Source organism: Physeter macrocephalus, unplaced genomic scaffold (genome assembly GCF_002837175.3).
Source record: "Physeter macrocephalus isolate SW-GA unplaced genomic scaffold, ASM283717v5 random_19, whole genome shotgun sequence".
NCBI lineage: Eukaryota > Metazoa > Chordata > Mammalia > Artiodactyla > Physeteridae > Physeter > Physeter macrocephalus.
In genome coordinates this window covers 155,375-181,863 of record NW_021145305.1, presented here as the reverse complement: position 1 = coordinate 181,863, position 26,489 = coordinate 155,375, and the positions used below count along the sequence as shown (strand labels likewise).

Sequence of the window (26,489 nt, the reverse complement as noted above, 5' to 3'; positions counted from 1 at the left end):
CCGCGTACCACAATGAAGAGTAGCCCCCTCTCGCCGCAACTAGAGAAAGCCTGCACGCAGCAATGAAGACCCAACGCAGCCAAAAATGAATTAATTAAATTAAAAAAAAAAAAAAAAACTAAAAAAAACAAAAAAAACCCAAACAATCCAGTACAAAATTGGGAAAAGATCTGACTATATCAAAAGAAGATATATCGATGGCAAATAAGCACATGAAAAGATGTTCAACATCATTAGTCATTAGGAAAATGCAAACTAAAGCCACAACGAACACACCTATTAAAATAGCTAAAATTAAGGGACTTCCTTGGTGGTCCAGCGGGTAAGACTCCGCGCTCCCAATGCAGGGGCCCCGGTTTCAATCCCTGGTCAGGGAACTAGATCCTGCCTGCATGCCGCAACTAAGAGTCCATATGCCGCAACTAAGACCTGCCGCAGCCAAATAAATAAATAAATAAACAGATTTTTTTTTTAAGTTAAATCAAATTGAACATTTGGAAAAATAATAAATGATTTTAAAAATAGCTAAAATTAAAAAGACAGGCCATACCATGTGTTACCAACGATGTGGAGGAATTAGTAACTTGTATACACTGCTGGTGGGAATGTAAAATGGTACAACCACTTTGCAAATAATTTAGAAGCTTCTTTAAAAGTTAAACTTCTGGGGCTTCCCTGGTGGCGCAGTGGTAAAGAACTGCCTTACAATGCAGGGGACACAGGTTCAATCCCTGGTCAGGGAGCTAAGATCCCACACGCCGCAGGGCAACTAAGCCCGAGTGCCACAACTACTGAGCTCGCACCTCAACTAAAGCCCACGTGCCGCAAAACTACAGAGCCCACACGCCCTGGAGCCTGCATGCCACAACTAGAGAAGAGAAGAGCTGCACGCCACAACTAGAGAGAAGCCCGAGCGCCGCAACGAAAGATCCCGCATGCCTCAACGAAGATCCTGCGTGCCACAACTAAGACCCGATGCAGCCAAAACTAAATAAATAAATAAATAAAATTTAAAAATATTTAATTTTTTTAAAAGTTAAACATCTACCTACAATATGATCAGCCATCCCATTCCTATTCACCCGTAAGAAAAGGAAATAACTGTCCATACAAAGACTCGTACACAAATGTTCATAGCAGCTTTATGTGTTAGCCCTAAAATGTAAACAACCCAATGTCGTTCATGGGGTGAATGGCTGAACAAACTCTAGTACACCCACACTATGGAATACTACTTAGCAATAAAAAGAAATGAACTACTGGGACTTCCCTGGTGGTCCAGTGGTTAAGACTCTCCGCTTCCACCGCAGGGGGCCTGGGGTTGGATCCCTGGTGAGGGCACTAAGATTCTGCATGCCGCGTGGCACGGACAAAAAAATTAAAAATAAAAATAAAATAAATAAAATAAAGACCAAAAAAATGAACCACTGATACATGAATGAAGCTCAAAATATTAATGCTGAGTGAAAGCCCTAGTAAAAAAAAAAAAAAACAAAAACCACACATACTGTCTCAATCCATTTATAGAAAATTCTAGAAAATGTAAACTAATCATGTAGCAAGAGAAAACAGATTAGTGGTTACTTGGGGACAGGAGAGGAGGAGGGGAAGGGACTGGAAGGGAGGATTAAAGTGGGGAACAAGGGAGTTTTGGGGGATGATGGATATATTCATTATCTTGATTGTTTCACGGTATATAATATGTCAAAACTTATCAAATTATAATCTTTAAGTATGTGCAGCTTATAGTTTATCAATTATTCCTCGATGAAGCTGTTGGACAAGACAAAGTCCCTGCCCTCACCAAATTCATGTTCTAGTGGGCAAGATAAATAGTAAACCTCACAAACAAATGAGAAAAATACCCTCAGGGAAACAAAAGGGCGCCACATGGTGAGAACGCGGCAGAGCGGGTGGTGAGGAGGGCGCCTCCGAGCAGGTGCAGCTCCTCCCTGCCCCTCACTCCCTGGGGCGGCCGCCTTCCTGTTCCCCATGGTGAACTCTTAACTCTCAGCCGCTGTGGGGCTTTGCACAAACTGCTCTGCATCTCAGCTTCCTTAGCCACGGGGGGCAGGGGTCGGGGGAGATAAGGCTGTGTCCTCTCACGTCTCGGTGTGGGCACGGGGCCCCGCAGTCGGTTTTCTGCCCAAGGGGGCCTCTCACCTGCTCTGGCTGGATTTGGGGACAGGGAGAGCAAAACTGCCAGGAGCAGGAAAATAGGCTTCTCAAGAGCCCAGCTGCCTTCCTCTGAAAGGCACCCCAGGGAGCCTGTCCCTCAGGACTCAAGGTTGCCTTCTGGGGAGAGGAAGGTTTGGAGCAGCGGGCACCCCTCTTCAGCAGGGCATGCAGTGAGGCAGGAGGAGCTGAGGCGTGCCAGGCCCGGGGACAGGCCAGGTTGGCCTGAGGCCCAGAGGGGCGGGGCAGGAGGTCATCGGCCGTGGGCGAGGGGCCCACTTGGCCCTCTCTCTGGACACAATGTCCTGGACTGCTCCAGAGCTTGGCTGGCAGACAGGGAACAGTGACTAGCAGAGGGTTCGGGGAGCCGGCCGAATGGCGGTGGGGGCGGCCGGGGGGAGCAGCCTGGCCTGAGCAAAGGGCTGGTTCTTACAACCTGTCCTGCCACCTTGGGCAAGCAGAGGACCAGCTTGTCCTGGAGGCAGGCAGGGGGCCTGGCGCCCTGTGGGGACCTCAGCAATCCCTCCCTACCCTGTGCCCTAGTTGCCCCATATCACCAGCAGCTGCAGTAACTTGAGCTAAGTTCTCCAAGAGTAGAGAACCCTGCAAATGGCAGCCCTGCTGCTCGCTCTTGTGGCCTTAGGCAGGTCACAACCTCCCTGAGACACAGAACTCCACCTGAAAAATGGTGTCTACTTCTTTGGGCTTCAATGCTTGGAAAGCATTTAGGATAGTTACCCTCACAGAGGAAGCCCTTGATGGAATAGTTTGCTATAATTACCACATTATAGCAACAATAACAATGTTCATATATTGAGAACCTACGGGGTGCCAGGAGCTTTACCTACATTGCCTTGAATCTCCAGCAGCAACCGGAAAGCAGCTTTATCACCCTCATTTTATAGGTGAGGGAACTGAGCTCCAAAGTGACACAGCTGATATCAGGGGGCAGTGGCTCCCCCAGTAGGAACCCAGCCTCCCCTGTGGGCAAAGGGGAAGGGCCTGATGGGTGGACCCTGGGGGGTTCCTTGTGGCAGAGCTGAACCAGGGAGGGGCCAAGGGGGTGCTAGGAACTCAGCAGCAGAACCCAGAGACCTCAGTTGCTTCCCATAGGACTCTCCTAGATCCTGATATACGAGCCACGGTAGTCAGCAAGGGTTGGAGGCAGGTGCAGGAGGAGATTCATTGGTACATTCAGCAAATACTGATGGAGGGAAATACAGTCTGGTGCTGCCGCACATGGCCTCTGGAGTCGGACTGCCACTTTGGACTCAGGCACTGTCACTAGCGAGCTGTGTGGCCTGGTGACTCCCAGTTTTCCCACTGAAAGTGTGTTTGTCCCTGGGCAAACCAGGACTTTTGATCACCCCACCTGGAGGAGTGACTCCACCTCTTGGTTTCCCCAATGTAAAAGGACACCAATTCTCACCTCAAGTTGCTGTTTGAAAGTAAAATGAACATGTAGCCCTGGACTCACACTCCAGGCCCGATAAAGGTGAGCAGGGTTAGAGGCATTTCGTCTCATCCTGGCAGAGGCCAAGCAAGAGGGGAGGAAGGGAGGTGTGATTATCTCCATTTTGCAGATGAAGAGACTGAGGCTCCCATTGTGTCTGAGCAGCACAGAGGTCTGGGCAGATACCTCCTTCACCCCAAAGCCTGTTCTTAGAAGGTGCTCAAAACGTGTTGGGTGGGCTACCTCAGAGAGTGAGACCATGGGTGGCACTGCAGGGGATCCCCAGGTGCTCCCAGGGGTCTTGTGCGAGGGCAGCCCGGCAGGGCCTGCTGTGCTGCACCAGCGGGCCCTTCAGGAACAGACTCACCTGCAGCTGCCGGCCACGCCACAGGGCAGACCTGGACCACGTGCTCCCTGGGGAAAAGCCAAGGTCCACTGGGAGCTGACTGGCCCAGCGGGGCACCGCCTACCAGCCCAGGGCCAGGCCCAGGTCCTGCACTTTGCCAGGCCCTGGGAGGGGTGAGTGGAGGATAAGGACAGTTCACAGTTACCTTGCAAAGTACTCAGCAGGTGCTGAAATGCGGGGTTCTTCCCTAAGACCTTAGAAGGAGGGCCTGCGAGCAGCCCCATTTTATAGGTGGGGACAGTGAGATTCAGAGAGGCAGTTTACCCAAGGTCACCCAGAGGGTAGGTGGAGGTATCAGTCACCACTGGGTTCACTGCCTGACTTTTAGAATTCAAGATACTGGTGGCTCACACACAGTGGGATGGGAAAAGCAGCTGCGGAAGACTCCTCAGCAGGGGACCTCCACAGCCCCCAACGTCAGGGCCAGGGAGGGAACTTTTGTTCAGAGGAGGAAGTCGTGGCCCCAGCCAGAGCTGGGGCTCTCACCGCAGTCTGGGCTCCCCTGGGGGCCCAAGGATCCTAGCGAGGGCGGTTACCCCCATCCCCGCGTGCACCCCCACTCGCTGTGCCCTGCTGGACAGCTGCCTCAGTTTCCCCTCGGGCACTAAGCAGAAGGGGAGGAGGCCGGGCCAGGCAAGGCAGCGCCGAGGGAGGCGGCCCTGGCCTCTCCTTTCCCAGCCCCACACCACAGCCGAGCACGAGGGGGAGGGGGAAGGGGGAGGGGAGGGGGAGGGGAGGGGTTACGTAACGGGCGCGGGGCGGGGCGGGGCGAAGTGGGGCTGGGCGGGCGTTAGCGCCGGCGCAGGGCAAGGGGAAGGGAGGCGCTCGAGGCGGTGGAGGCGCTGGGGGCGCCCTCTGCCGGGAAGAGCCAGGCTGTTCCGTCTTCTCCACAGTAGGGCAGCCCCCTCCGCGCTCCCTTCCCCGCTCCTGCCCGGGAGTGCTGGGGAACCCGGCGGGCCTACAGCTGGAGAGACCGAGGCCCAGAGCGGGCGCGGCGAACTCGCCGAGTCCCGGGCTGGGCGTGCGGGGTGGCCGAGGCCGCTCACCGTGGGGAGTCTCCTGCTCAGAGCCACTCGCTGGCTCCCCAGTGCCCGGCCTCGGCGCCCCGCAGCCTCCTCCGCAGCCCCTAGCCAGGCCTTGTCACACCTCCGGGCTCGGGCCTGGCTGGGAGCTCGGCAGAGCCGCGGACCCGCCTGGAGGCCTGGAGGCCGCCCCCCACCCCTCGCCCGAAGGTCACCCGGGACCCGAGGGAGCTCCCGGCCCGCGTCAGCCGCGCGCCGCCCCGTTCCCGCTGGAGCGCCTCTGCCTCCCCCGCTCCCCGGCGGCCGTTCCTGCCTCCCTGCTCGCACTTACTTCATCCGGCCCGGCCTCGCTGTTATTTATATCCGCGTCTGTCTCCCCAGCACAGAAGGGAGGCGGCAGCAGGCCCGGCGCTGAGGCCTGCAGGCACACCTGGTGCGGCAAATGCCGCTCGCCGCTGGGCCCACCTTTGGCCGGTGGACTGAGAAAGCCCTGTGCCTAAGGCCTGGCAACTGCCACCGGAGGTCGTCCCCAGCCCCGAGTCCCACCTTGACGGCACTCGCTGTCCCTCCCTGCCCCTCGTCAGGGCATTATCTTGGGTCTCCGTGTTGCATCCCAGGAAGCTCCTAAAGTAGGATCATCTGGGCCACTGGGAGGCTGCTTAACAATGCTGATGCCCGGGTTCCGCACCAGGTCCCTCTGAATGGGCCTCGCGGGAATGAGGCCTGGGACTCTGCATTTGCAACAGGCTCCCTAGGAGAATCCTGAGCCTTTCTAAGATTTGAGAGCGGCCTGTGCTGTGGTTGCTTTTGGGAGAGGGAGAAAGCAAACAGCAGGAGGGTGGCAAATTGGGACTGCCCCTGCTCTGATTTGATGGAGCAGGATGGAAAGACCCTGCAGGGGAGAGAGATTTGGGCAGAGCAATTGACGGCCTGTGGGGAGGGTAGCCTGGGAGACTGGGCCGGAGAATGAATTGTGGACTCTGAGCAACACCCCACCTCCACCAGTAAAGCCCTTTAACGCCAACTAAGGGACAAACCCCACCATTCTGCAAAGTGGGCCTTGGCCCCGCCTTACAAGGCTCAGTTTAATCCCTTCATCCAAGCGCTAGCTAGACACTGGGCTTGGAGAGCGGAGTACCATACTGTTGCTGCCCCAAGAGTTGCCAGTCCAGGAAGAGAGGCGGGCAGCAAACATATAGCGATTACAATCACAATCATAACTGTGATTCGATGGAGCAATGAAGGCTCAGAGCGGAATTGTGAAGGATGAATAGGAATTCCCCAGGAAGATAAGATACAGGAGGGGGCATTCCAGGCAGCAGGAACATCTTGTTCAAGTGCTCAGAGGCCTGAAATAGCAATCTCTGTAGGAATCTATGAGCAGTTTGGTGAGGCTGAGTGTCAGGAACATGGTGAGAGATGAAGCTGGATGTGCAGGGTGAGCCTTGGCCAGGCGAGGAGGCCAGACTTGGTCCTGAATGCATGGGGGCTTGGAGCCCATGGAGGAGGAATGGGGAAGAGGAGGGATGGGAGGGAAGCTAAACACAGGACACCGCCACAGCAGAGGTGGCAGGGCCTCCCTCCCACCCCTCCCTGTATCCCCATGGCAGCCCCCTACACCCACTCTGGCTCTAGAAGCTCAAGCTGGAGACTGCCAGGGGAGAATGGACCCCATTCCAGCTGGGTGTGATGTGCTGTGAGGCCTGGAGTAGGTGATTTTTGTGCCCCTGGGTCTCAGTTTCCTCATCTATAAAATGGGGGCAGCACTAATCCCTGCCAGTCCCTCCTTGGGATCAGGGTGAGGAGCAGAGGAAATGGATAGGCAGGAGGAGCTTGCTTGTTCTGAACAATGTTGAGAACAGACCTAGGCACCTGCTCAGCTGGTGCCTCCCCGCTGCCCTCATCCAAGTGAGCCTTCTCCCCAAATGGTCCCCCACCCCATGCCCACCAGACTTCAAGAATCACTACTTGAGAGCCAGCACTGCTGGCTTCCAGTTCTGGAGCTGTCAGATCGCTCTAAGTAGGGGCCTCAGGCAAGTCACGGTGTCTCTGGGCCTCATTTTTCTCAGATGCAAAATGAAATGCTCCCAAGTGTTGGGGGAGGAGGGACCCCTGGCAGCCCCTCTGGATGGTGACAACCCAGGCTGGCTCTCCCCAAACACAAACAACTCCCAGGTGCAGGAAGTGCAGATGAGGACCCCCTCTGTCCTACCATGTCCCCTCTGCCACCTCCAGTCACTGCCAGGGACATCCTGTGCCCTGATGATGTCACCAGGCCCTGGGAGCCATGGCTGGCTGTAGCTGACAGCACTCAGGCAGGGTTTATTTATTTATTCGTATTTTATTATTTTATTTTTGGCTGTGTTGGGTCTTCGTTGCTGTGTGCAGGCTTTCTCTAGTTGCGCGAGTGTGGGCTACTCTTCGTTGCAGTGTGCGGGCTTCTCATTGCGGTGGCTTCTCTTGTCGCGGAGCACGGGCTTTAGGAGCGCGGGCTTCAGTAGTTGTGGTTCACGGGCTTAGTTGCTCTGCGGCATGTGGGATCTTCCCGGGCCAGGGCTCGAACTCGTGTCCCCTGCATTGGCAGGTGGATTCTTAACCACTGCGCCACCAGGGAAGCCCCAGGCAGGGTTTAGTTTTAAACTCTCAGGGCTTGGTCAGCTACTTGCGCCCTCCCCACCCCACCCCACCCTGCCTACCCTGTCTCCCACAGCCCAAGCCCCCAGGCCCCTCCTTGAAGGTTCTCTTCACACATGCTCTGCTTACCTGACTGCATCCACCAGGCTTCTGAGGGCCATGCGGAGCCAGGCCATTGGCCAAATGTCTCTGATCACCAAATCCAGACTTGCCAAGGTAAACAGATGGGCCCCTGGAGGTAGACCATGGCCTCCTGTGCCTCCTGAAGTCCAGAGAGGGCAAGGGACTTGCCAGGGTCCCACAGCCAGGGCTGGGGGTCGTCAGACAGGCACTGTAGACACCTGGAATCTGTGACCGGGCCTTGGGGTTGTCACCAAGTCTTGATTTGAATTCATTTTTTCAAATTAATTTTTATTGGAGTATAGTTGCTTTACAATATTGTGTTAGTTTCTTGCTGTACAGCAAAGTGAATCAGTCATACGTATCCACATACCCACTCTTGAATTCATTTTTTAAACCAGCTTTCTGCCTGCGGGCCTCAAGCCTTTGTTGGTGCCGTGCCGCTCAGACCAGCTGCAGAAATAGACGGAGTGCTGGGGCAGCGCCCAGGGGGGCCACGGCCCTCAACACCACCCTGGGTAGGGTGTGTCCATCACGTGTCACACACTTACCCTCTCAAGTGACTTTAGACTAAGGACCTTTCAGCACCCTGAGCTTGGAAACTTATGTTGATCAACACCCCTTTTATCAGTGTCATATGCTGGCCTTCTGGAGAAGACTGTGGCTGAAAAATGAGGTTCTGTTGGAGAAATCCATTTGAAAATGACTTGAGCCTTGACTCCTCACCGCTGCTCTGGGAGGCTGGGCAAGTGCTGACGTACAGAGGACAGAAGCAGGTGGCTTGCAAACCCAGGCCCGATGGGCAGACTCGGAGTCCAAGGCCTCCCCAGAACTCCTCATTCCAGACACCTTGCTCTGGCTGAGCCCCCGTTCTCCCCACACGTCCCTCTCAGGCTTAGACGTCTACTCCCTCCCCAGAAAGAGCCTAGAAGTACAGGCCCTGGGAGGCAGCCAGCCTTCCCTTCTTCCAGGCTCCTTGGATACCTCTAGACAGTGTCTGCCAGCAGCCGCTGGAGGGCAGGCAGGGCGGGGCCGAGGCAGCTGGTGCCTCACAGCACCGCCTGGCACGGGAGGCCCCGCGAGGCTTTGCTGAGAGGACAAATCTGGAGGCTGGACCAGAGGTCACCGCCCAGGGATGTGTCTGCCGCGCCACCTGGTGGTGACAGTGGCGCTCCCGCCACACCATCCCTGGTCCTGTCATCCTGTCCCTGTGGGTTTGGCAGACAGTGCCAAGCACCAGGCAGGCCAGGCACTGCGAATGCAGCTGGGCTGAGAAGATCTGGGGGATAGCACTCCAGGCAGATGGAACGGCAAGTGCAAAGGCTCTGAGATAGGAAGGAGTTGGGCGTGACCCAGGTGGAGCAAAACGGTCAAAGTGCCAGGGGTGGAGAGGGAGGGGAAGTGGACCAGGTAGACAGCCAGGTCTCAAAGGGCTTTGTAGGCTGCGGTGACAAGTTTGGATTTGTTTCTGAGTGTGTTGGGAGCCACGGGATATGACGATGGTTATAGGCAGCTGTGAGGAGGACAGACTGCAGGGTGAAAACAGGAAATCAGGAGGAGGCTGCCATAACCCAGGCAGGACATATGGTGGCTCGGACACCACGGGGTGGCCTTGGGGGTGGGAGGAAATGGCTGGATTCTAGAACTGACAGGAATTGTGGACGGATTGGATGGGGCTGTGAAATAAAGCAGGTGATCAAGGATGACCCCAAGGCTTTATTCTGAGCACCTGAGGAATGGTGGGGCCCTTCACTTTGAAGGGAAAACTGAGGAGTGGCTCTGGGGAGACCAGGAGCGTTTGGGCAGGTCAAGGTGGAGCTGGCAAGGGAGCAGGTGGAGGCACGAGTCTGGAGCCCAGGGGAGAGGATGGGGCTGTAGACACCTGTGGGAGTTGCCAGGGCATGGGTGGCACTCCAAGCCTTGAACAGAGTGAATGACCCGGGGAGCAGGGCACCTGCTGACCCTGGGGCCTCTGACAGTTAGAGTTCGGGGAGACAGGAGGAGCAGCCATGGAGGGAGGTGAATCTGGAGCCGGGGAGAGAGGGTTTCAATAAGGCAGGAGTGAGCAACTGGGCCAAACGCTGCTCAGAAGCAGAGAAAGATGAGCTTGAGATCGACCCAGGTTGATGTGGCAACACCAAGGTGGTCATCAGTGTGACCTTGAGAAGGTGGCTTCAGTGGAGGGTGGAAGCCTGAGGGGGGCTGTGAATGTAGGACTCACTCCTGTGGAGTTTCACGGTAAAGGGAGCAGAAGAATGGTGGTAGCCGGAGGGCAATGGGGGCTCAGCTTATTTAATTTTTTTTTTTTTTTTTTTTTTGCGGTACGCAGGCCTCTCACTGCTGTGGCCTCTCCCGTTGGGGAAGCACAGGCTCTGGACGCGCAGGCCCAGCGGCCATGGCTCAAGGGCCCAGCTGCTCTGCGGCATGTGGGATCTTCCCGGACCGGGGCACGAACCCGTGTCCCCTGCATCGGCAGGCGGACTCTCAACCACCACGCCACCAGGGAAGCCCTATTTAATTTTTAGGATGGAAGATTTTAGAGCATGTTTTGGGCTGATGGAATGATCTTGTGGAGAGGGAGGGACTGATGACACGGGAGAGAGAATCTCAGGGGCAATGTCCTTTCCCAGGCAAGTGGGGATGGGATGGGTGCCCTTGGGAAGGGACTGGGTTACTGGGGGCAGGACACTTCATCCCTAGTAACAGGCAGGAAGGCTGAGAGGGAGGGCCCTGGAGTTGGGCTGCCTGGGTCCAAATCCTGGCTCAACCACTGACAAGATATGGGATTAGAACAAGTCATTCCTGGGACTTCCCTGGCGGTCCAGTGGTTAAGACTCCATGCTTCCAATGCAGGGGGCTTGGGTTCAATCCCTGGTTGGGGAACTAGGATCCCACATGCTGTGCAGTGTGGCAAAAAAAAAAAAATGTCATTCCTTTTTTTCTGAGCCTCAGTTTCCTCATCTATAAAATACAGGTGGTGATAAGAATAATAGCTGGCATCTACGGCTGCTTGCCGTAGGTCCATGTCAGGCACTATTCTAAGCATTTCACAAGTTTTAACTCATTGGATCTTTACCTCAAGTGTGAGGGAGGGAGGGGCCTGGCCGGGGGGCCTGTAGAGGAAGGTGTGGGACCATGCAGGAGGAGCAGCTGGTTCCCGAGAGTGTTGGTGAAGCCTTCCTGGTGGAGGTGACAGCTGACTGGGGCCTAGAAGGATGACTAGGAGTTTGTGAGGCAGAGAAGAGACTGAAGGGAAGGCTGGGCTTGCCCATGCCTGGGGTGTTCCCGAGTCTGAACCTCGGTACTGAGATCCACAAGTCCAGGGCTCTTGGGCAGATGGGGAAATTGAGGCCCAGAGCAAGGAGGAGCCCAGCAAGTCTGGTGGGTTGGGCACCGGCTCCTGGCTTAGGACTCCGGCCCCAGCTTTTGGCACCTCCACTTGCTCTACTCACGCCCCTGCAGCCTTGGCAAGCCTCTAGGGTAGGCTCTTAGGGCGATTTGAGCTTGGTCTAGCAGCTTCTCAGAGGCCTGGGGTCGGGGGCATGGCCCAGCCTTGCCGCAGACCTGGGTCCGAGCAGTTCTGGACTCAGACCCCAGGAAAACAGCCATGCTCTTCGGCCCTGAGGGACCTGGCCCTGCTGACTGCCAGCCCCTCCTGCCCCCCACGGTCCCCAAGCCCCTGCCCCACAGGGACTTGGAGTCAGCCTGGAATCTAGGTGGGAGTGGATGCCCCCTGCCCAGCTTGGAGACACCCGCAGCCTGGGAGCTGACGGAGGCTGAGTACCGTGCAGTCCCTGCTCACAATTAAAGGCTCCCGCTCCACGGGGTCCCGGCATCAACCTGCTTGGTTGGGAGGCTCTGCTGCAGTGAGAAGCTGATGAGAGCGCAGGGAGTGCTGGCTGGGGGCTGGGCACCCACCTTCAAACCTGTCTCTGATTTCCTCTGCTGCTCAGCCCTGTCTCTGGCTGGCAGCTTTCCCGGATTAGGTGCTGACGTCAGGAGCTGCCAGCTGGGCCAGTGTGGCACAGCCGTGGGGTGTGTATGGGGCTGTGTGGTAGTTGGGTACAGTCAAGGAAGGGGGCCTGTGTCCAGCTTTCGAGATTTGTCCTCCAGGGAGGCGGGTGGGAGGGAGGACTGTGTCAGACCCTCGCGTGTTATCTGTGTAGCACTGCAGAGAGGGAGCTAGCTCAGGGAGGCGGAGCCACTTGCCTGGGGCCACAGAGCGGCTCCAACCCATCCCACACCGTCCGGGGGACACCCCCGTACCCCTTGCCGTGGCTGCATCCCACACCGTCCGGGGGACACCCCCGTACCTCTTGCCGTGGCTGGCAGCTGCCAGGCCTCGAGGGCTCATCTCTGTGCAGCTCACTACCCTCTGCGGCATCGCCACAGCAGCAGCTGCCATGTGGGGAGCACCCACCCTGTGCCAGGTGCCTGTGAGGCTGGTGCCCATTCTATAGATAAAAAACCAGAAACCCAGACAGGGGAAGTGACTCGCCCAAGATCACACCCCAAATTAGTGATGGAGGCAGATCTGATCCCAGGACTAATTCCAAGCCCATGCTCTTACCTGCTACATGCTCGGCAGACATCTCCCAGCTTTGACATAGTCCGAGCCCACAGCCCCTGTGCTTCCCGTGGCCGCACAAATCTCTGCTGTGGGTGAGAGCATTTGTATGCAGAGCAGAAAACACAGTGGGTTACAACAGTTCATCTCCAGAGAGAAACCTCAAGTTCACAAATCTCAGAGAAGGGCCTCGTAGGCCCAGTAGGGTCACATGTTCACTCTTTGACCAATCAACTGTGCCCAGGGCTAGTATCAGCTAACCATGTAGCAGCCCCTGGAGACCACAAGGTGGGTCAGGGGTGGGGCAGGGCCTGCACAAGGCCTTTGCCTAAAGATTTGACCCCTGGGCCAAAGGTTCTGTCTGAGTTACATCTGCCTCCCCAGGCTTCTTGGCATTTTATTCCCAACCTCAGTAACAGGAGGCTGGGGTATCAGGGTTCCATGCACCCTGAGTCCTCTCATAACTGCTTTCCTGTGCCCATTCCTTTTTGGCCAGCTGGTCTGGCCACGTCTGCCTGGGAAACTGAGGTGTATGGACGGAGGTCAGAAGCTGCCTGAGGGGACTTCCCTGGTGGTCCAGTGGTAGAGAATCCGCCTTACAATGCAGGAGACATGGGTTTGCTCTCTGGGTGGGGAACTAAGATCCCACATGCTGCAGGGCAACTAAGCCCACGTGCCACAACTACTGAGCTCGCACGCCTCACCTAGAGCCCACATGCCGCAAACTACAGAGCCCATGCACTCTGGAACCCGTGCGCCACAACTAGAGAGAAGCCCGCACACCACAACGAAGAGCCCGCATGCCTCAACGAAGATCCTGCGTGCTGCAACTAAGACCCGACGCAGCCATAAGTGAATAAATAAATCTTTAAAAAAAAAAAAAAAAAAAAGCAGCTGCCTGAGGACTTGACTCTGTGCCCAACTTGTGTGGGAGCCTTGGGGGCGAGTTACATCCATTCATCCTCTGGTCTCAGCTTAAATGCCCCCCACAGAGGTCTCCCCTGACCCGTCCAATATAAACGTTCTCTCCCAGATCCTCGATCTTCTCAGCCACATCACTTACCACAACCCGTCATTCTCTTATTTTTATCCGGGTAACGTTTGTCTTTCCAAGCAGATTGTGAAGTCTGGAGGCAGGGCTGACACAAAATAGACATTTAATAAATATTCGCTGAATGAAGTTTCTCTAACCTTTGGTTTCCCCATCTGTACAAGGGGGTAACAACATCCCCCCGTGAAGTTCAATAAGATAGTGCCTCAAAGCACCCAACCCAGGCCTAGGAATGTGGTAGGTGCCCACAATGCTGGGAGCAGGGATGGAAGGGAGGCTGAGCTGGAAGGCTCTGTAAGCTGTCAGGAATGGAAAGATCCAAGGCTGCGGTTGGTGAAAAGATGGAGTGTGTGACACTGCCCTGAGCCCAAGGTCAAGACCCATCTAGGAATTTGAAGTTGAAAAGTTGAAACCCACCCTGGGTTTGAATTTTAGCCCTGCTGCTTTGGTTTGGGGCCTATCACTTTGCTTTTCTGAGCTTCAATGTTTACTGTAAAATGGCCATTTAAAAAAGCCCACCTTGGGACTTCCCTGGTGGCGCAGTGGTTAAGAATCCGCCTGCCAATGCAGGGGACACGGATTTGAGCCCTGGTCCGGGAAGATCCCACATGCCGTGGAGCAACTAAGTCCGTGCGCCCCAACTACTGAGCCTGCACTCTAGAGCCCCGCGAGCCACAACTACTGAGCCCGTGTGCTGCAACTACTGAAGCCCGCGTGCCAAGAGCCTCTGCTCCACAACAAGAAAAGCCACCGCAATAAGAATCTACAACTAGAGAAAGCCCGTGTGTAGCAATGAAGACCAAACACAGCCCCCCAAAAATAAAATAAATAAAAAGTCCACCTTGCTAGCCCATCTCCAAACTCCAAATGCATGTTTTTCCCCTTAGAAACAAAATAGTTCCTGGTCCCTCAAACGACAGGAACCCTGAGCATTAACAACACGCAGCACGGGAAGCAGGAGAGAACAGCCACAGTTGTCCACAGGCAGCTCTGGGCCTCACTGAGGAAGCAGGCAGCACCAGCTCTGCACATGCACACACAGAGCGAGCAGAAGCAGCGTGGAGAGCGGGTGGAGATGCGGGAAGGGGGGGGAATTTGCAGCAGGCTCTGCCAAGGGTGGGACACCCTATTCCGCACCCACCCCAGGAGCCTGGGCCCGTCCTGAGTAGGGGTCTTGGGGATGCCAATGCTGGGCAGATCAACAAGACGGTTCTGGTGCTGAGCAAATAGCTGCACCCTTGTGTATAACCTTGTCCAAACTTCCCTGACCAGGGATCCCAGGGATCAAACCCACACCCCCTGCAGTGGGAGCACGGAGTCTTAACCACTGGACTGCCAGGGAAGTCCATAAACTTGTCTTATATATATATATATATATATATATATATGTATGTATGTATGTATGTATATATATATATATTTATTTATTTATTTATTTATTTTTGGCTGCGTGGGGTCTTCGTTGCTGCACGCGAGCTCTCTCTAGTTTTGGCGAGCGGGGGCTATTCTTCCTTGCGGTGCACGGGCTTCTCACTGCAGTGGCTTCTCTTGTTGCTAAGCACGGGCTCCAGGCATGTGGGCTCAGCAGTTGTGGCTCGCGGGCTCCAGGGCGCAGGCTCAGTAGCTGTGGCGCACGGCCTTAGTTGCTCCGTGGCATGTGGGATCTTCCCGGACCAGGGCTCGAACCCGTGTCCCCTGCATTGGCAGGCGGATTCTTTCTTTTTTTTCTTTTTTTGGCTGTGTTGGGTCTTCATTGCAGCACACGGGCTTCTCATCACGGTGGCTTCTCTTGTTGTGGAGCGCTGGCTCTGGGCGCATGGGCTTCAGTGGTTGTGGCTCGAAGGCTGTAGAGCGCAGGCTCAGTAGCTGTGGCGCACGGGCTTAGTTGCTCCACGGCATGTGGGATCTTTCCGGACCAGGGCTCGAACCTGTGTCCTCTGCATTGGCAGGCAGATTCTTAACCACTGCGCCACCAGAGAAGTCCCTCGCAGGCGGATTCTTAACCACTGTGCCACCAGGGAAGCCCCATAACCTTGTCTTAATTGTGATGGTCTCATGGCTGTAGACAAAATTTGGCAAAAGGAAAACCTCTAGAATCCCACCACCAGCCCCTTTTCCACGTTGCCACGGAGGGTTCCCTGTTTGGGGACACTTTTCATGAGCAGTTCCCTGTATTTCTACCAGCTGTGCAGCACTTTTATTTGTTCTAACTGCTTGGGGCCTGATACTTGTCCTTCCTGAGTAAACTGTGAGGTTAGGGGGCAGAAATGACTTCTAGCTGACAGACGAGGAAACTGAGGCACAGCGTGGTTAGGTGACTTGGCCTTCAAGTGGGGAGGACAGAAAAGACAGCCCCACAATTCTCGTCTCAAAATATTTAATTTCGTTTGAAAAGGATACATTCCCCGCTTCCCTCCCGCCACATCACTCCGGCCCACCGGCAGCGGCACACTCGCACGCACACACGCACGTAAGGCCAGTGGGCTGCGCTCTGCCTCTGCCCTCACCGGCTGGGAAGAAGCGTTTGCGCCTTGCCTCCTTCCCCAGCAAAGGTAAAGGAGAGAGAGGCCTGCTGGAATGCCAGCTCCCAGGGGAGGACGCAGAGCCCCACACACTCTGTCACATCACATGCACTTAGAAAAATAAAACCAAGTGGTGTTCTGGCATCCCCAACACTGTAAGACAGCAATATCCACCTGGAAGTCATCTTTGCCATTTTCTAGAAAAATTTATTGCACTTAATTAACAGATGTTAAAGGAGCTCTGGGGTGGGGCTTTGCCATGAAAACCAGGGGCTTTCAGCCCTTTGCTCCCAGGGCCCTGGATGGAGAGCTGCACAGCATGAAGGGGCCCTTTTCTGCCGGCCCCCATGCCTGCCACCCCACCTCAAGCAGGAGCTGCCTGCCAGGGCCACAGCAGGTCCCCTCACCAGGGTGATGCTTACCGAGTCAAGGTTCACTACTATGTGCCTTCCGCAACCTCAGGACCCAGACAGGCAAACCCTTTCCTTTGGCCAAGGGTAAGAGTTACCCAGGTCCTCCACAAGGCTGCTGGCCATTGTGAAAGCTCTCTCGCTCTCTCTCTCTGAATATATGTATTTTTCTATCTAGATATACATTTATCATATGCATATTCTTGCAACATTCTAGCTCATTCATTCATGATTTGTCTGTTCTGAGGTTGCAATGAGGCTGAAGACAGGGTGTTTAGGTAGGGATGGCACTTCCCAGCCCACTTCAAGCCCATAGAAAGCCATTTACATTGGCGTCTCTAGTCTCCAGTGCTTTTTAGAGGATGTCAAAGATCTGAGCATAGGCGCCTCAGTCTTTGGCTGTCAGCCCCAAGATAGAGAGGGTCCAGCGGGGAGTCAAGGAGACTCCCAACTCCACAATGGAAACTGAGTAGGCACCACCCTCTCCTCCTGCAAGGACTTGATCCTTAAGCCTGGGAAGAAGACATGCTTACCTGAGCACCCTTTTCCCCAAGATGTTAACCTCCACGGACATCTCCTTCCTGTCCCTGCCAGGCTCCTGGCTCAATGGGGCTCTTCTAAAAGAAGCCAGCACCACACTCTTCCCAAGTAAGGAGAGAACCAGACACCCACTGGCTGGCGGCGGTGGGGAGGTGTAGAAGGGGAGGGCACTGGCCAGGCAGAAGGTGGGACAAAGAGAAGAGACATCAGGCCATCATCTCACCCGCTGGGGTCGGAAAGTGGACGCCACCCGGAGACTAAATGTCCATCTCTTAGGGAAAAAAACTGAAAAAAAACACAAACCATACGCTTCTGGCCAAAAAAAATGAAGAGCTTTTAAGCTGGTGGCTCTTCTACCAATAACAAAAACGAGAAGTGCCCTCTTGGTGGGTGGCCAGACCAGAGGGAGTGTGCCCGGGCGGGCGAGCTGCCCAGGGCAGGACACTGACATGCCGGATGCAACTGCCCTCTTGTGGTTACAATAGAGTGGAAAGTGTGAACATGGTTTTCATAGAACCACAAAGTAAAAGTCAGGGGCCTGCAGGGAGGGCGCTGACATCCCCTGGCCTCAGGGACCCTTGTCAAGTCCCCTGGAGAGATGGGTGTGCAGGTCCCTGGAGGGCCGTGGCGTTCCCCTGGGGTGTGGTCCATGGCCAGTGGATGGCTTCCCCTGCTTTCAACATCTGTTATGAAAAGTCTTTACGGGTCAAGGCCCAGGACTCCAAGCCACCACTTTAAATAAAGCCAGTGGTGAATGTGACAAAGCGTGCCCGTCACCTCTGACCCCTCCTTACCACAGGCTGCCTGCCCTGAGCAAATAAATACACCCATCTCTGGGTGCCCCAGCTGACCGCAGCGAGCAGACGCTTCCCTGGATCTCCTTAATTAATCTTTCGGGCAGAGCCAAAGGACAAGTCCAGCTGGACACAAGAGAAAGGAGCAGCCGGGAGGTGGGCACCTCCGCACCACACCACAGCCAGGCTTGCATGGGTGGCTGTCTCCTGGGACCCGGATCGAGGGGACTCTAGCCTATGTAAATGTCCCAAGAGCCCGCTGTTCCAAAAGAGTTGTGCTGCGACCAGGTGACCAGGTGTCCTGCCTGGTGACGCCCTCCAGGCCGCTTGCACGGGATGGATCCTGAAGCCAGAACTGGGAAGCCCTCTTCTGCTTTTCAGGGACAGCGGACTCGGGCCTGGCCTGCACGGGAAAGCAGAGCAAGAAAGAGCGGGAGCTTCTCGAGAAACATGCCCCAGCTCCCTACCTACAGCGTGAGGGGCTGTGGAGACCGGTTTTCTGAACACCATGCAGAAGGTGCATCCCAGCTCCAGGAAGTTAAGCTTCCTAGACGAGGAGACTTTTTCTTTTAAATCCAAGATCTGAACTTGGTCACTGGATGAAAAGAAACAGCAGGCCCAGAGGCCCAGTCTGGTGGGACAGATTTGACTCAGGCGGCCTCCACAAGTGACCTGGAGGAGAGGAGATATGCACGGCGACCAAGGCTCAGACCACCACCCTGGGAGTCTCTCCCCAACGGCGGATGGAACGCAGAGGGAACCCCTCACCAGGGCCTCCTCCTTCCAGGCCTCGGAGCCACAGAGAAAAGGGGTGAGGGAGCCAGGAATGGTTGGGTGCACTTCTGTTGCAGGCCCAGACGCAAAGCCCATCCCAGGCTGTGCAGCCAGCCAGCCGCTGCGGCCTGGCACCCATGTGGACACTACAGAGGAGCCGGCATGTCTTTTTACCTTTGAGGAAGATGGGAACGGATGTTTTTCTCTACGACTTTCTGGGGAGGACAACAGACCCTCCCTGCCTGGAAATGCGCCCTGCTACCTGAGGAGATGTAAGGGCGACAGCCATCATGACTCATTCTGCAGAGACAGGCCGGGACAGCCCAGGCTGGAGAAGCAGGGAGAGTCAGGGAAGCCTGGGTACCCTGGAAAAGAAGAGCCCATGCTCCAGAGGTCCCCTTCCGGTCCAACTGAGACAGCCAAGAACAGAGACTAAGGCTGATTCACCACCTCGTAGATTCTCTCGCATCCCGCCAGGGAGGAGGCTGGCCCCCAGGGAAGTCGCCGTGCTGGCCATGTGATAATGAAGCTTGAACGTGAAGGCTCCTGGGGCAGATGCACCACCATGCGCCCACGACGAGTCATAAGTCTCCACGCAGGGGTGGGTTTCAGGGGTCCCAGGCAGAGGTCTGAGGTGAGGCAGCGCGCCCGGGCGGGGGCACGGGTTACAAGGGCCCGTACTTGGTCTCGTACTTGGACACGATGGTCTTGCACTTGCCCACCTCCTTGCGCAGCTCCGCCACCTCCGTCCGCAGGGCTGTGTTCTCCTTCTCCAGGAAGGCCGCCCGGATGGTGATCTGGTTCTCCTTCAGGCGCCGGGCGTCCCGGGACCGCTTGGCCGCCACGTTGTTCTTCTTGCGTCTCGTCCAGTACTTTTCATCCTGTCGGGAAGGGTCCTCTGTGGGTCTCTCCTCTTTCCCATGAGGGAACCCAACCATCCCCTCCTGCCAGCACTGCACACACCCGATTCCTCTTATAACCCACGTGGTCCAGCCAGAATGAGAGCTGGGACCCCGGGGAAGGAGCTGCACGTGCCTGGGACACCGGGGGGTGGGGGTGGGGGAGGCGGGGGCCCGCCCTTTCCCAGGGAGGCGGGATGAGAACGCAAGCCTTTGGGGGCATCTGCGGTGGAAGGAAGGGCGCTCTGCCTACTGGTGGCCTGCTCTGTGCTGCTCCAACATAAAGCACTGCCTATACGCTTGCCTCACTTAGGCACTCTGGCTGTGGCTAAGGGTGGGCACCCTGAGTCCAGTCCCCTGAGTTCACACCTTGGTTCTGCCACTTTCTAGCAGCGGAACCGTGCGAGTTCCTTAACCTCTCAATGTCTCGTGCCCCTCATCTTTACAACAGGCGATAATTACAGTAATTACCTCATAGAGTTGCTTGAGGATAAAATGAGTTAATGTGTACAAGGTGCTTGGCTTAGCAGTGCCTGGCTTACGGTAAGGACCACATAAAGGTTTACCATATTTACTGTTATTATTATTAAAGCCTCAGAAACATCTCAAGAGGCAGGTATGGTTATTCCTACTTTACAGATGGGGAACCTGAGGTCTGCCTGACTCCAAAGCTTATAAGAAAAGTCCTTCTTATGAGTTTTTCATCAGAGGGAAGGGAAAAACTGCAAAATCCTCCTCTCTCTCCCCGCTCCCAGTTCCTACAAACCACCAGCTTGAAGGCTGCTTGCTAATCCCTGGGATGGCAATATACACCTATCCTCTGTCCTTCAAAGTGAGGGCTTGTTCAACCCCAGTTTCCGTGGCCTCGTGAGCTGTTGCCCGAAGGCTGGGCTGAAGCCAGGGAAGTGAGAGCGTCAGCACAGCTGGCTGCCAGAAAGGAGAGAGAGAAGCTGCAGGGAGTCATGCTGGGGCCAAATGCCACCCAACTCCCTTTCTTTCTCTCAGTTGCTGCAGGATGTGGCTCTAAGCTCTGAACTCATGCCTTTCTAAATGTGTCCACAAGGAGGGAGGGTCCTCTAGGTGAAATCGAATGTGAAGAGGCACAGCCCCTTGGCTTCTGAACCAACACTGTACCTTCACTATAGTGGATATGCCAGGTTACCTTCTGCTCATCGGGGACAAAGACCTTCTTGGCCTTTTTGATCATGGGCTGGGGCTTCAGGTCCTCCTCTGCAAACTTGTGCTTCCGAGGGTTGAACAGCTCCCCGCCCGGCACACTGGAGAGGACCAGGTCGGCAGGGTCGGGATTGAAGTTCACATCCACCTCCACGCAGTTGGGGTCGATGGGACTGGGTGTCTCCCTCTCCTTTTCCAGGGAGGATTCTGAAAGACACAGAGGCAGGTGGTCCTGAAACAGTCTAGACTCACTGGACAGCCAAGACTCACGTCACACACCCAGACACCTGCTTGAACCTCCAGGTTGCACAAGCCATTGCCGCTTGGAGGGAAGAAGAACTACAACAGCACCAGCCCCCAAACCAGACTGGCATATGTGATTCAATTCAACAACAAACACGGAAAGAGTTCTTCCCTTGAGGAACAAAATGCTCAAAAGGAAACAGAGGCCCTCGAAAAAGACAAAATTTTCCGATTGTTTTTTTCCCCCCAGAAATGTTAAGCAAAACATTAAATCATCGTGCCCCCTTAACTTCCTGTGGGTTCAAGTTCTCAAGTAATGAGAAACAGCTGAATCTCACCAGGAACTGTAATGGGTTAGGGACACAGACTGAATAACGAAATGGCTTCCATTTCTGAATCCCCTGAGACAAATCAGTGGCTGTGCTCATTCAGTCTTATAACAACTCTGAAAGGGAGACGGGTGTTAACCTTATTTTACAGATGAGGAAACTAAGGCTCAAAGAAATGACATGGTTTTCCCAGGATCACATGGATGGTAAATGACTGAACTAAAATTTAAGTCTGGGTCTGGCTGACTCTGAATCCTTGCTCTTCTCCGCCCTAGCTGGCTGTGGCTTTACAGTGGACACTGGGTTTAAGGAACTTTCAGAATTCAAAGGTTATGTGTTAGGGAGAATCCCCTGGCGGTCCAGTGGTTGGGACTCCGCGCTTCCACTGCACGGGGCGCGGGTTCGATCCCTGGTCAGGGAACTAAGGTCCCACAAGCTGTGCGGAGCGGCCAAAACAAACAAACAAACACACACAAAAACCTGTTCAAAGGTTATGTGTTATTAGAGATAATTTATTTAAAAAATCTACACCTTTGGCCTACTTGTTCAATGCTACTGATAGGAGTACACAAAATAATTATTCAGTCCACAGGTACTTATTGAACACCTACTATTTGCCAGGAACTGTCGTGCCAAAGACAAAGCAGTGAACAAAACAAGTAAAAATCCTTGCCTTCATGGAATGTTATTCTAGCGGGGAAGGCCAACATTACACAAGATAAATTACAAATATCTATATAAAACTGTTAGATGTCACGTGGATATTTGGGAGAAGAACATTTCAGAGAGTGAACACCAGGTGCATGGTCTGTGCACAGGCAAGCACTGGGATAGTCAAGGAAGAGCAAAGGAGACCAATGTGGCTTCAGTGAGTGAATGAGAGGCAGGAGTAACCGGAAAGGCCCAGAACAGAAAACATGGGGCCTTTAATCCCAATAAAGCAGTTGTTCTCAATAGGGGACGATTTTGTTCTGCAGGGGATATGTGACCATGTTAGGATGGGGGGGTATGTTCTACTGGCATCTAGTGGGTAGAAGCCAAGGATGCTGCTAAACATCCCATAGTGCCCAGGACAGCCCTCCCCAACCCCAGCAAAAAAATTATCTGGTCCAAATGTCAACAGGGCCACTGATTTCGACTTTCACCCTGAGTTGAAAGAAGTCATTGGAGGGTTCTGAGCAGAGGTGTGACGTGATCGGACTTAGGTTTTAACTGGATCATGCATATAATCTAATTGTATCCTATCAAAGGGGTTAATTACAAACAAGGATGAGTGTCAGAGGAGTGAATGAACAGGGACCAATGTGGTAACTATAGGAATAAACAACAAACAGTCAAGGCACCCAAGGCTGGCAACTATACCTCCCCTGTCCTGCTGGTGGAAGTATAAATGGCTACAGCCATTTTGTACACTATTTGGCAACATCTACAAATGCTGATCGGGTACATGTCTGATGACCCAGCTGCTCTACTCCTTGGTAAATGCCCGACAGAAATGCATACAGGTATTTACCAAAGACTCACACGCAAATGTCCATGGCAGTGCTACGCACAAACCCAAACTAGAAACATCTCATGTGCCCATCAGCTGAAGAGTGGGTAAACTGTGGTGTAGTCATACAATACAACAATGGAATACCATTCACCAATGAAAATGAACAAAGTTCTGCTACAGGCAACCACATGGATGATTTTCACAAACGGAGTTAAGGAAAGAAGCTAGACACAAAAGAATACCTACTACTTATGTCTTTTCTACAGAAGGAACTGAAAAATGAACTCTTTCATTTCTACCATGTGTACAACTCTTACTTCATCTGTATCGTGGCTTTTCTCTCTGTCACAGGAATTTTCCATAAGTATGTTCTGTAAATCTATTTTGTTAGTTACTGATGCCCACGTGATTTATATGTTACTATAAGGCTAATTATAGGAAGCTATAAATGTGAGAGTATAAATGTAATTAACTTATGATTGTTTAAAAAAAGAAGAGAACATAATATACAGTTCCATTTATAGAACATTCGACTATAAGCAAAATGAATCTTTGGTGATGGAAATAAGGATAGTGATTACCTCTGGGGAGTAAGGACCGAGAGGGGTCCCAAGGCACTTTGGGGCTACCTACAGTGTTCTCTATCCTGATCTGGGTGGTAGTTACACAGGTGAGTTCACTCTGTGAAGATTCACTGAGTGGTATACTTATGATACTGGCACTTCTGGATGCCACACTTCATTAAGAAGGTTTACTTAAAAACGAAATCAAAGGCAAATGCCACCTAGGTGGTCTAAGGTGTAAGAAGAGGGCTCATTTCCAGCTCTGTCCCCTACCCACACATGGAACCGGCCTTGCAGGACAACCTGACCAGCACAAAAATGAGCTGCCTTCAGGGACCTCCCTGGTGGCACAGTGGTTAAGAATCCACCTGCCAGTGCGGGGGACACGGGTTCGATCCCTGGTCTGGGAAGATCGCACATACCGTGAAGCAACTAAGCCCTTGTGCCACAACTACTGAGCCTGTGCTCGAGAGCCCGCGAGCCACAACCACTGCGCCTGCATGCTGCAACTACTGAAGCCTGCGCACGCACCTAGAGCCCGTGCTCCGCAACAAGAGAAGCCCCTGCTCGCTGCAACTAGAGAAAGTCCACGTGCAAAGACCCAACGCAGCCTAAAATAAAATTAAATAAATAAATTTTTAAAAAATGCGCTGCCTTCAAACAAAAATTTGGCTGGAATCAGGTGAAGCCTCTCAAGCTGAACAGTTTACAGGAAAGAAATGAGGGGCAGAGGAACATGTTAAAAGGCAGTACAGGGATACAGTCAGAAAAACCTAGCATGTGCAATACTTCCCTTACAGGACAAACAATTCGGCTTCTTCAACCAATAAATGGCAAAGACATAAAAAGGAGAGGGGACCCCACAGATTACAAGAGATTTAAGAAACATAACTAACTGGAACATGTGGGTCCTGTTTGGCTCCTGATTCGAATGAACTGGAAAGCAGTAACACTTATGAGACAACTTTTTGGAAGTTTGAATGTTGAAGGATTTATTGTCAATTTCAGATGTTAAATTGGTATTTTTGTTCTGTTTTTTAAAAGAGCCCTTATAGTTTATATATATATTGAAATATTTATCGATGAAATGATATAATACCTAGGATTTGAATGAAAATAATCAGGTTAAGGGAATGGAAGAGGTTATAGAAAACAAGATAGATTACAAGTTAATTATTATAGAAGCTGAGTGATGGTTACTGGAGGTTCATTACAGCAGCCCTTTACTTTTGTATTTGAACGTTTTCCCAAAATAAAAAGAAAAAAAAATCGAGCATGACAATTCCTCGGGTGCAGGTTCCCTGGGTTCCACACCAGTTCCTGGGGTCTTTCCTGGGAGACATCAGCCTATACGTCTCGAACTGAGCCTGCAGAACGCTTTGCAGAGACCCTGAAACAGGGGCCATGCCTCCTCTGGTGGGTTCGAGACCCAGGGGCATGAAAACCAACCAACTGACCTCCAGAGGTAAAACAGAAAAAGGACAAGAGGATGTGGGAGGAATCCCAAAGAGGATGTCTGTCCTGGCAGCAGAAATGCCTTCTTCATGCCACCGCCTGAGCAGTACCTGGCTAAACAGCCAAACATCCTGGGTTCAATGTTGCCTCCACTTCCTAGCAGCTGTGTTACCTTGAGCAAGTTATCTAACTTCTCAGCCTCCTCACCTATAAAATGAGGACAATAGCATCAGTCTCATAAGGAGGTTTTTGTGAGGATTACGTGTTAATGCCTGGCACAGAGTAAGTGCTAAATATTATAAATGTTAGCTGTTGTTGTTGTTATTATTATCGTCGCCTGAGCTTCCTAATCATCTGTGGCAAGGTGCGCGTGGGGGTGAAGAGCAGCACTGAGGAAATGCAGACTGGATTTCTATCCTGTGAAGCCTCTGGCTGGGAGGGCCCGCTCCACCGGGCTAACCACCTGCGGCAGACAACCAGCAGAAAGGCTCCGGCTGCTGCCGAGGGGACTGCTGTTTTCATGTCCAGCCTTGGGGGACCATGCTGAAGGGTGAGGAGCAGAGGGTTTCTGCTCCCTGTAGGCCCACTGGGACCTCCCCTGAGAGGAGGGGGTCACTAGGTGCGTGGCCACAAGCAGCCCTCAGTGGAAGCAGATTTCCTCGGATGTGGCAGGTGGCCCTGCCCGAAGGCCCATCACCAACCTGTGCTAGACACGGTTTCCGAGGGCTGAAAGACAGCAGTGGAGGAGGATGGTGGGGACGCCGTGGAGGAGCTGGCCGACTCCTTCCCTTCTAGCTCAGCCACAGGCAGCAGCAGGTTCTGGGCCAGGTGGGTGGGGCTGGCAGGGATGCCATTCTCCAGCAGGAACTCATCCAGGTCCATGTACTCCAGGTGGAAAGACTCGCCATCATATGGGATGGTCTTGTCCCAGATGGGTGGCATGAGGGAGGCAGAGACGGCCATGGTGCTGGCTGCTGCAGCCTCGTCTTCCTCCAGCTTTTCCTTCCCCTTTTCCTTATCTGCAGACACAAAATCTGTGATGAGACATCACTCAAGAGGGTAACTCAATCCCAGGAGGCGAGCAGTGAGCCTCACAGGGTGGACCCACCTCTCTTGGAGTCCTGATCCATCCATGAATTTCAAGAGCCCACTCTATTCTCCAGTTATAACCTGGTTCAAGCACCAGGAGCACTGATCTCCTTTAGAGGTGGCAGCAGACCCTCATCCACGCCTGGGTTTCCTAGTATGCTCTCCATAAGCTCTGAGGCCTGATGGATCCCCAGGGTTAATTCAGAATGGGCTGTGGGATTAGCATCTGCCGGAGAGAGGCTACAGGGAGGAAATGAGTTTCTGACCCTTCCTGATATCTTAGGAAAGGGCTGATTTCTCAGGCCGAGAACTCTTGTGCTCTCCTGCCCTGTCCCCTCCAGCTGTGCTTCTCCACAGCAACCCAGCTCGGGGCTTGAATCCCAGCTCTGCCACCCGCTGCAGTGGCGTGTGACTTTAGCCATGTTACTCAACCTCTCCCAGCCTCAGTGTCCTCCACTGTAGATAAGGATAAAGCTGCCTCTTTGGTGAAGATCAGAGGTAACATTTGAAAGTGTCTTGTAGAGCTCCTGGCACACAGCAGGCATTCATTATTACCGTGAGCTTGTTCAGGGCAGGGATTGTGTCTGATTCATTTCTAGACCTCAGGGACCAAGACAGGAGCAGGCAGACAGTGAGCCATAGGAAGATGTGTATAATGAATGAAGAAGGCTGGGTTTGTAAACAGACTCCCTTCAGGTTTCTTAAAAAGAGAGGGCCTGGGGGCTTCCCTGGTGGTGCAGTGGTTGTGCGTCCGCCTGCCGATGCAGGGGAA

The 26,489-nt window shown here is 53.6% G+C and overlaps 1 protein-coding gene and 1 long non-coding RNA gene across 6 annotated transcripts in view; both read right to left on the bottom strand.

Annotated features, from left to right (window-relative positions):
• Positions 1-5,217, bottom strand: part of LOC114484778 (uncharacterized) — a 9,841-nt gene extending 4,624 nt beyond the window's left edge. The window contains exon 1 of the long non-coding RNA XR_003678070.2: positions 5,081-5,217. This is a non-coding gene — a long non-coding RNA (uncharacterized lncRNA). The remainder of the gene's footprint in view (positions 1-5,080) is intronic.
• A 2,163-nt stretch (positions 5,218-7,380) lies between these two features.
• The window catches only part of TEF (TEF transcription factor, PAR bZIP family member), a 31,454-nt gene continuing 12,345 nt past the window's right edge, over positions 7,381-26,489 (bottom strand). For 3 of the 5 annotated variants that reach the window (XM_007099912.3, XM_007099910.4, XM_028483328.1), the window contains exons 2-4: positions 25,330-25,647; positions 20,530-20,750; positions 17,071-19,349 (exon numbers count right to left, since the gene is read on the bottom strand). In XM_007099912.3, coding sequence (XP_007099974.1) covers positions 19,134-19,349; positions 20,530-20,750; positions 25,330-25,647 — 755 coding nt within the window. In that variant the 3' untranslated portion in view covers positions 17,071-19,133. The other 2 variants (XR_008616490.1, XR_003678077.2) reach the window with 2 other exon arrangements.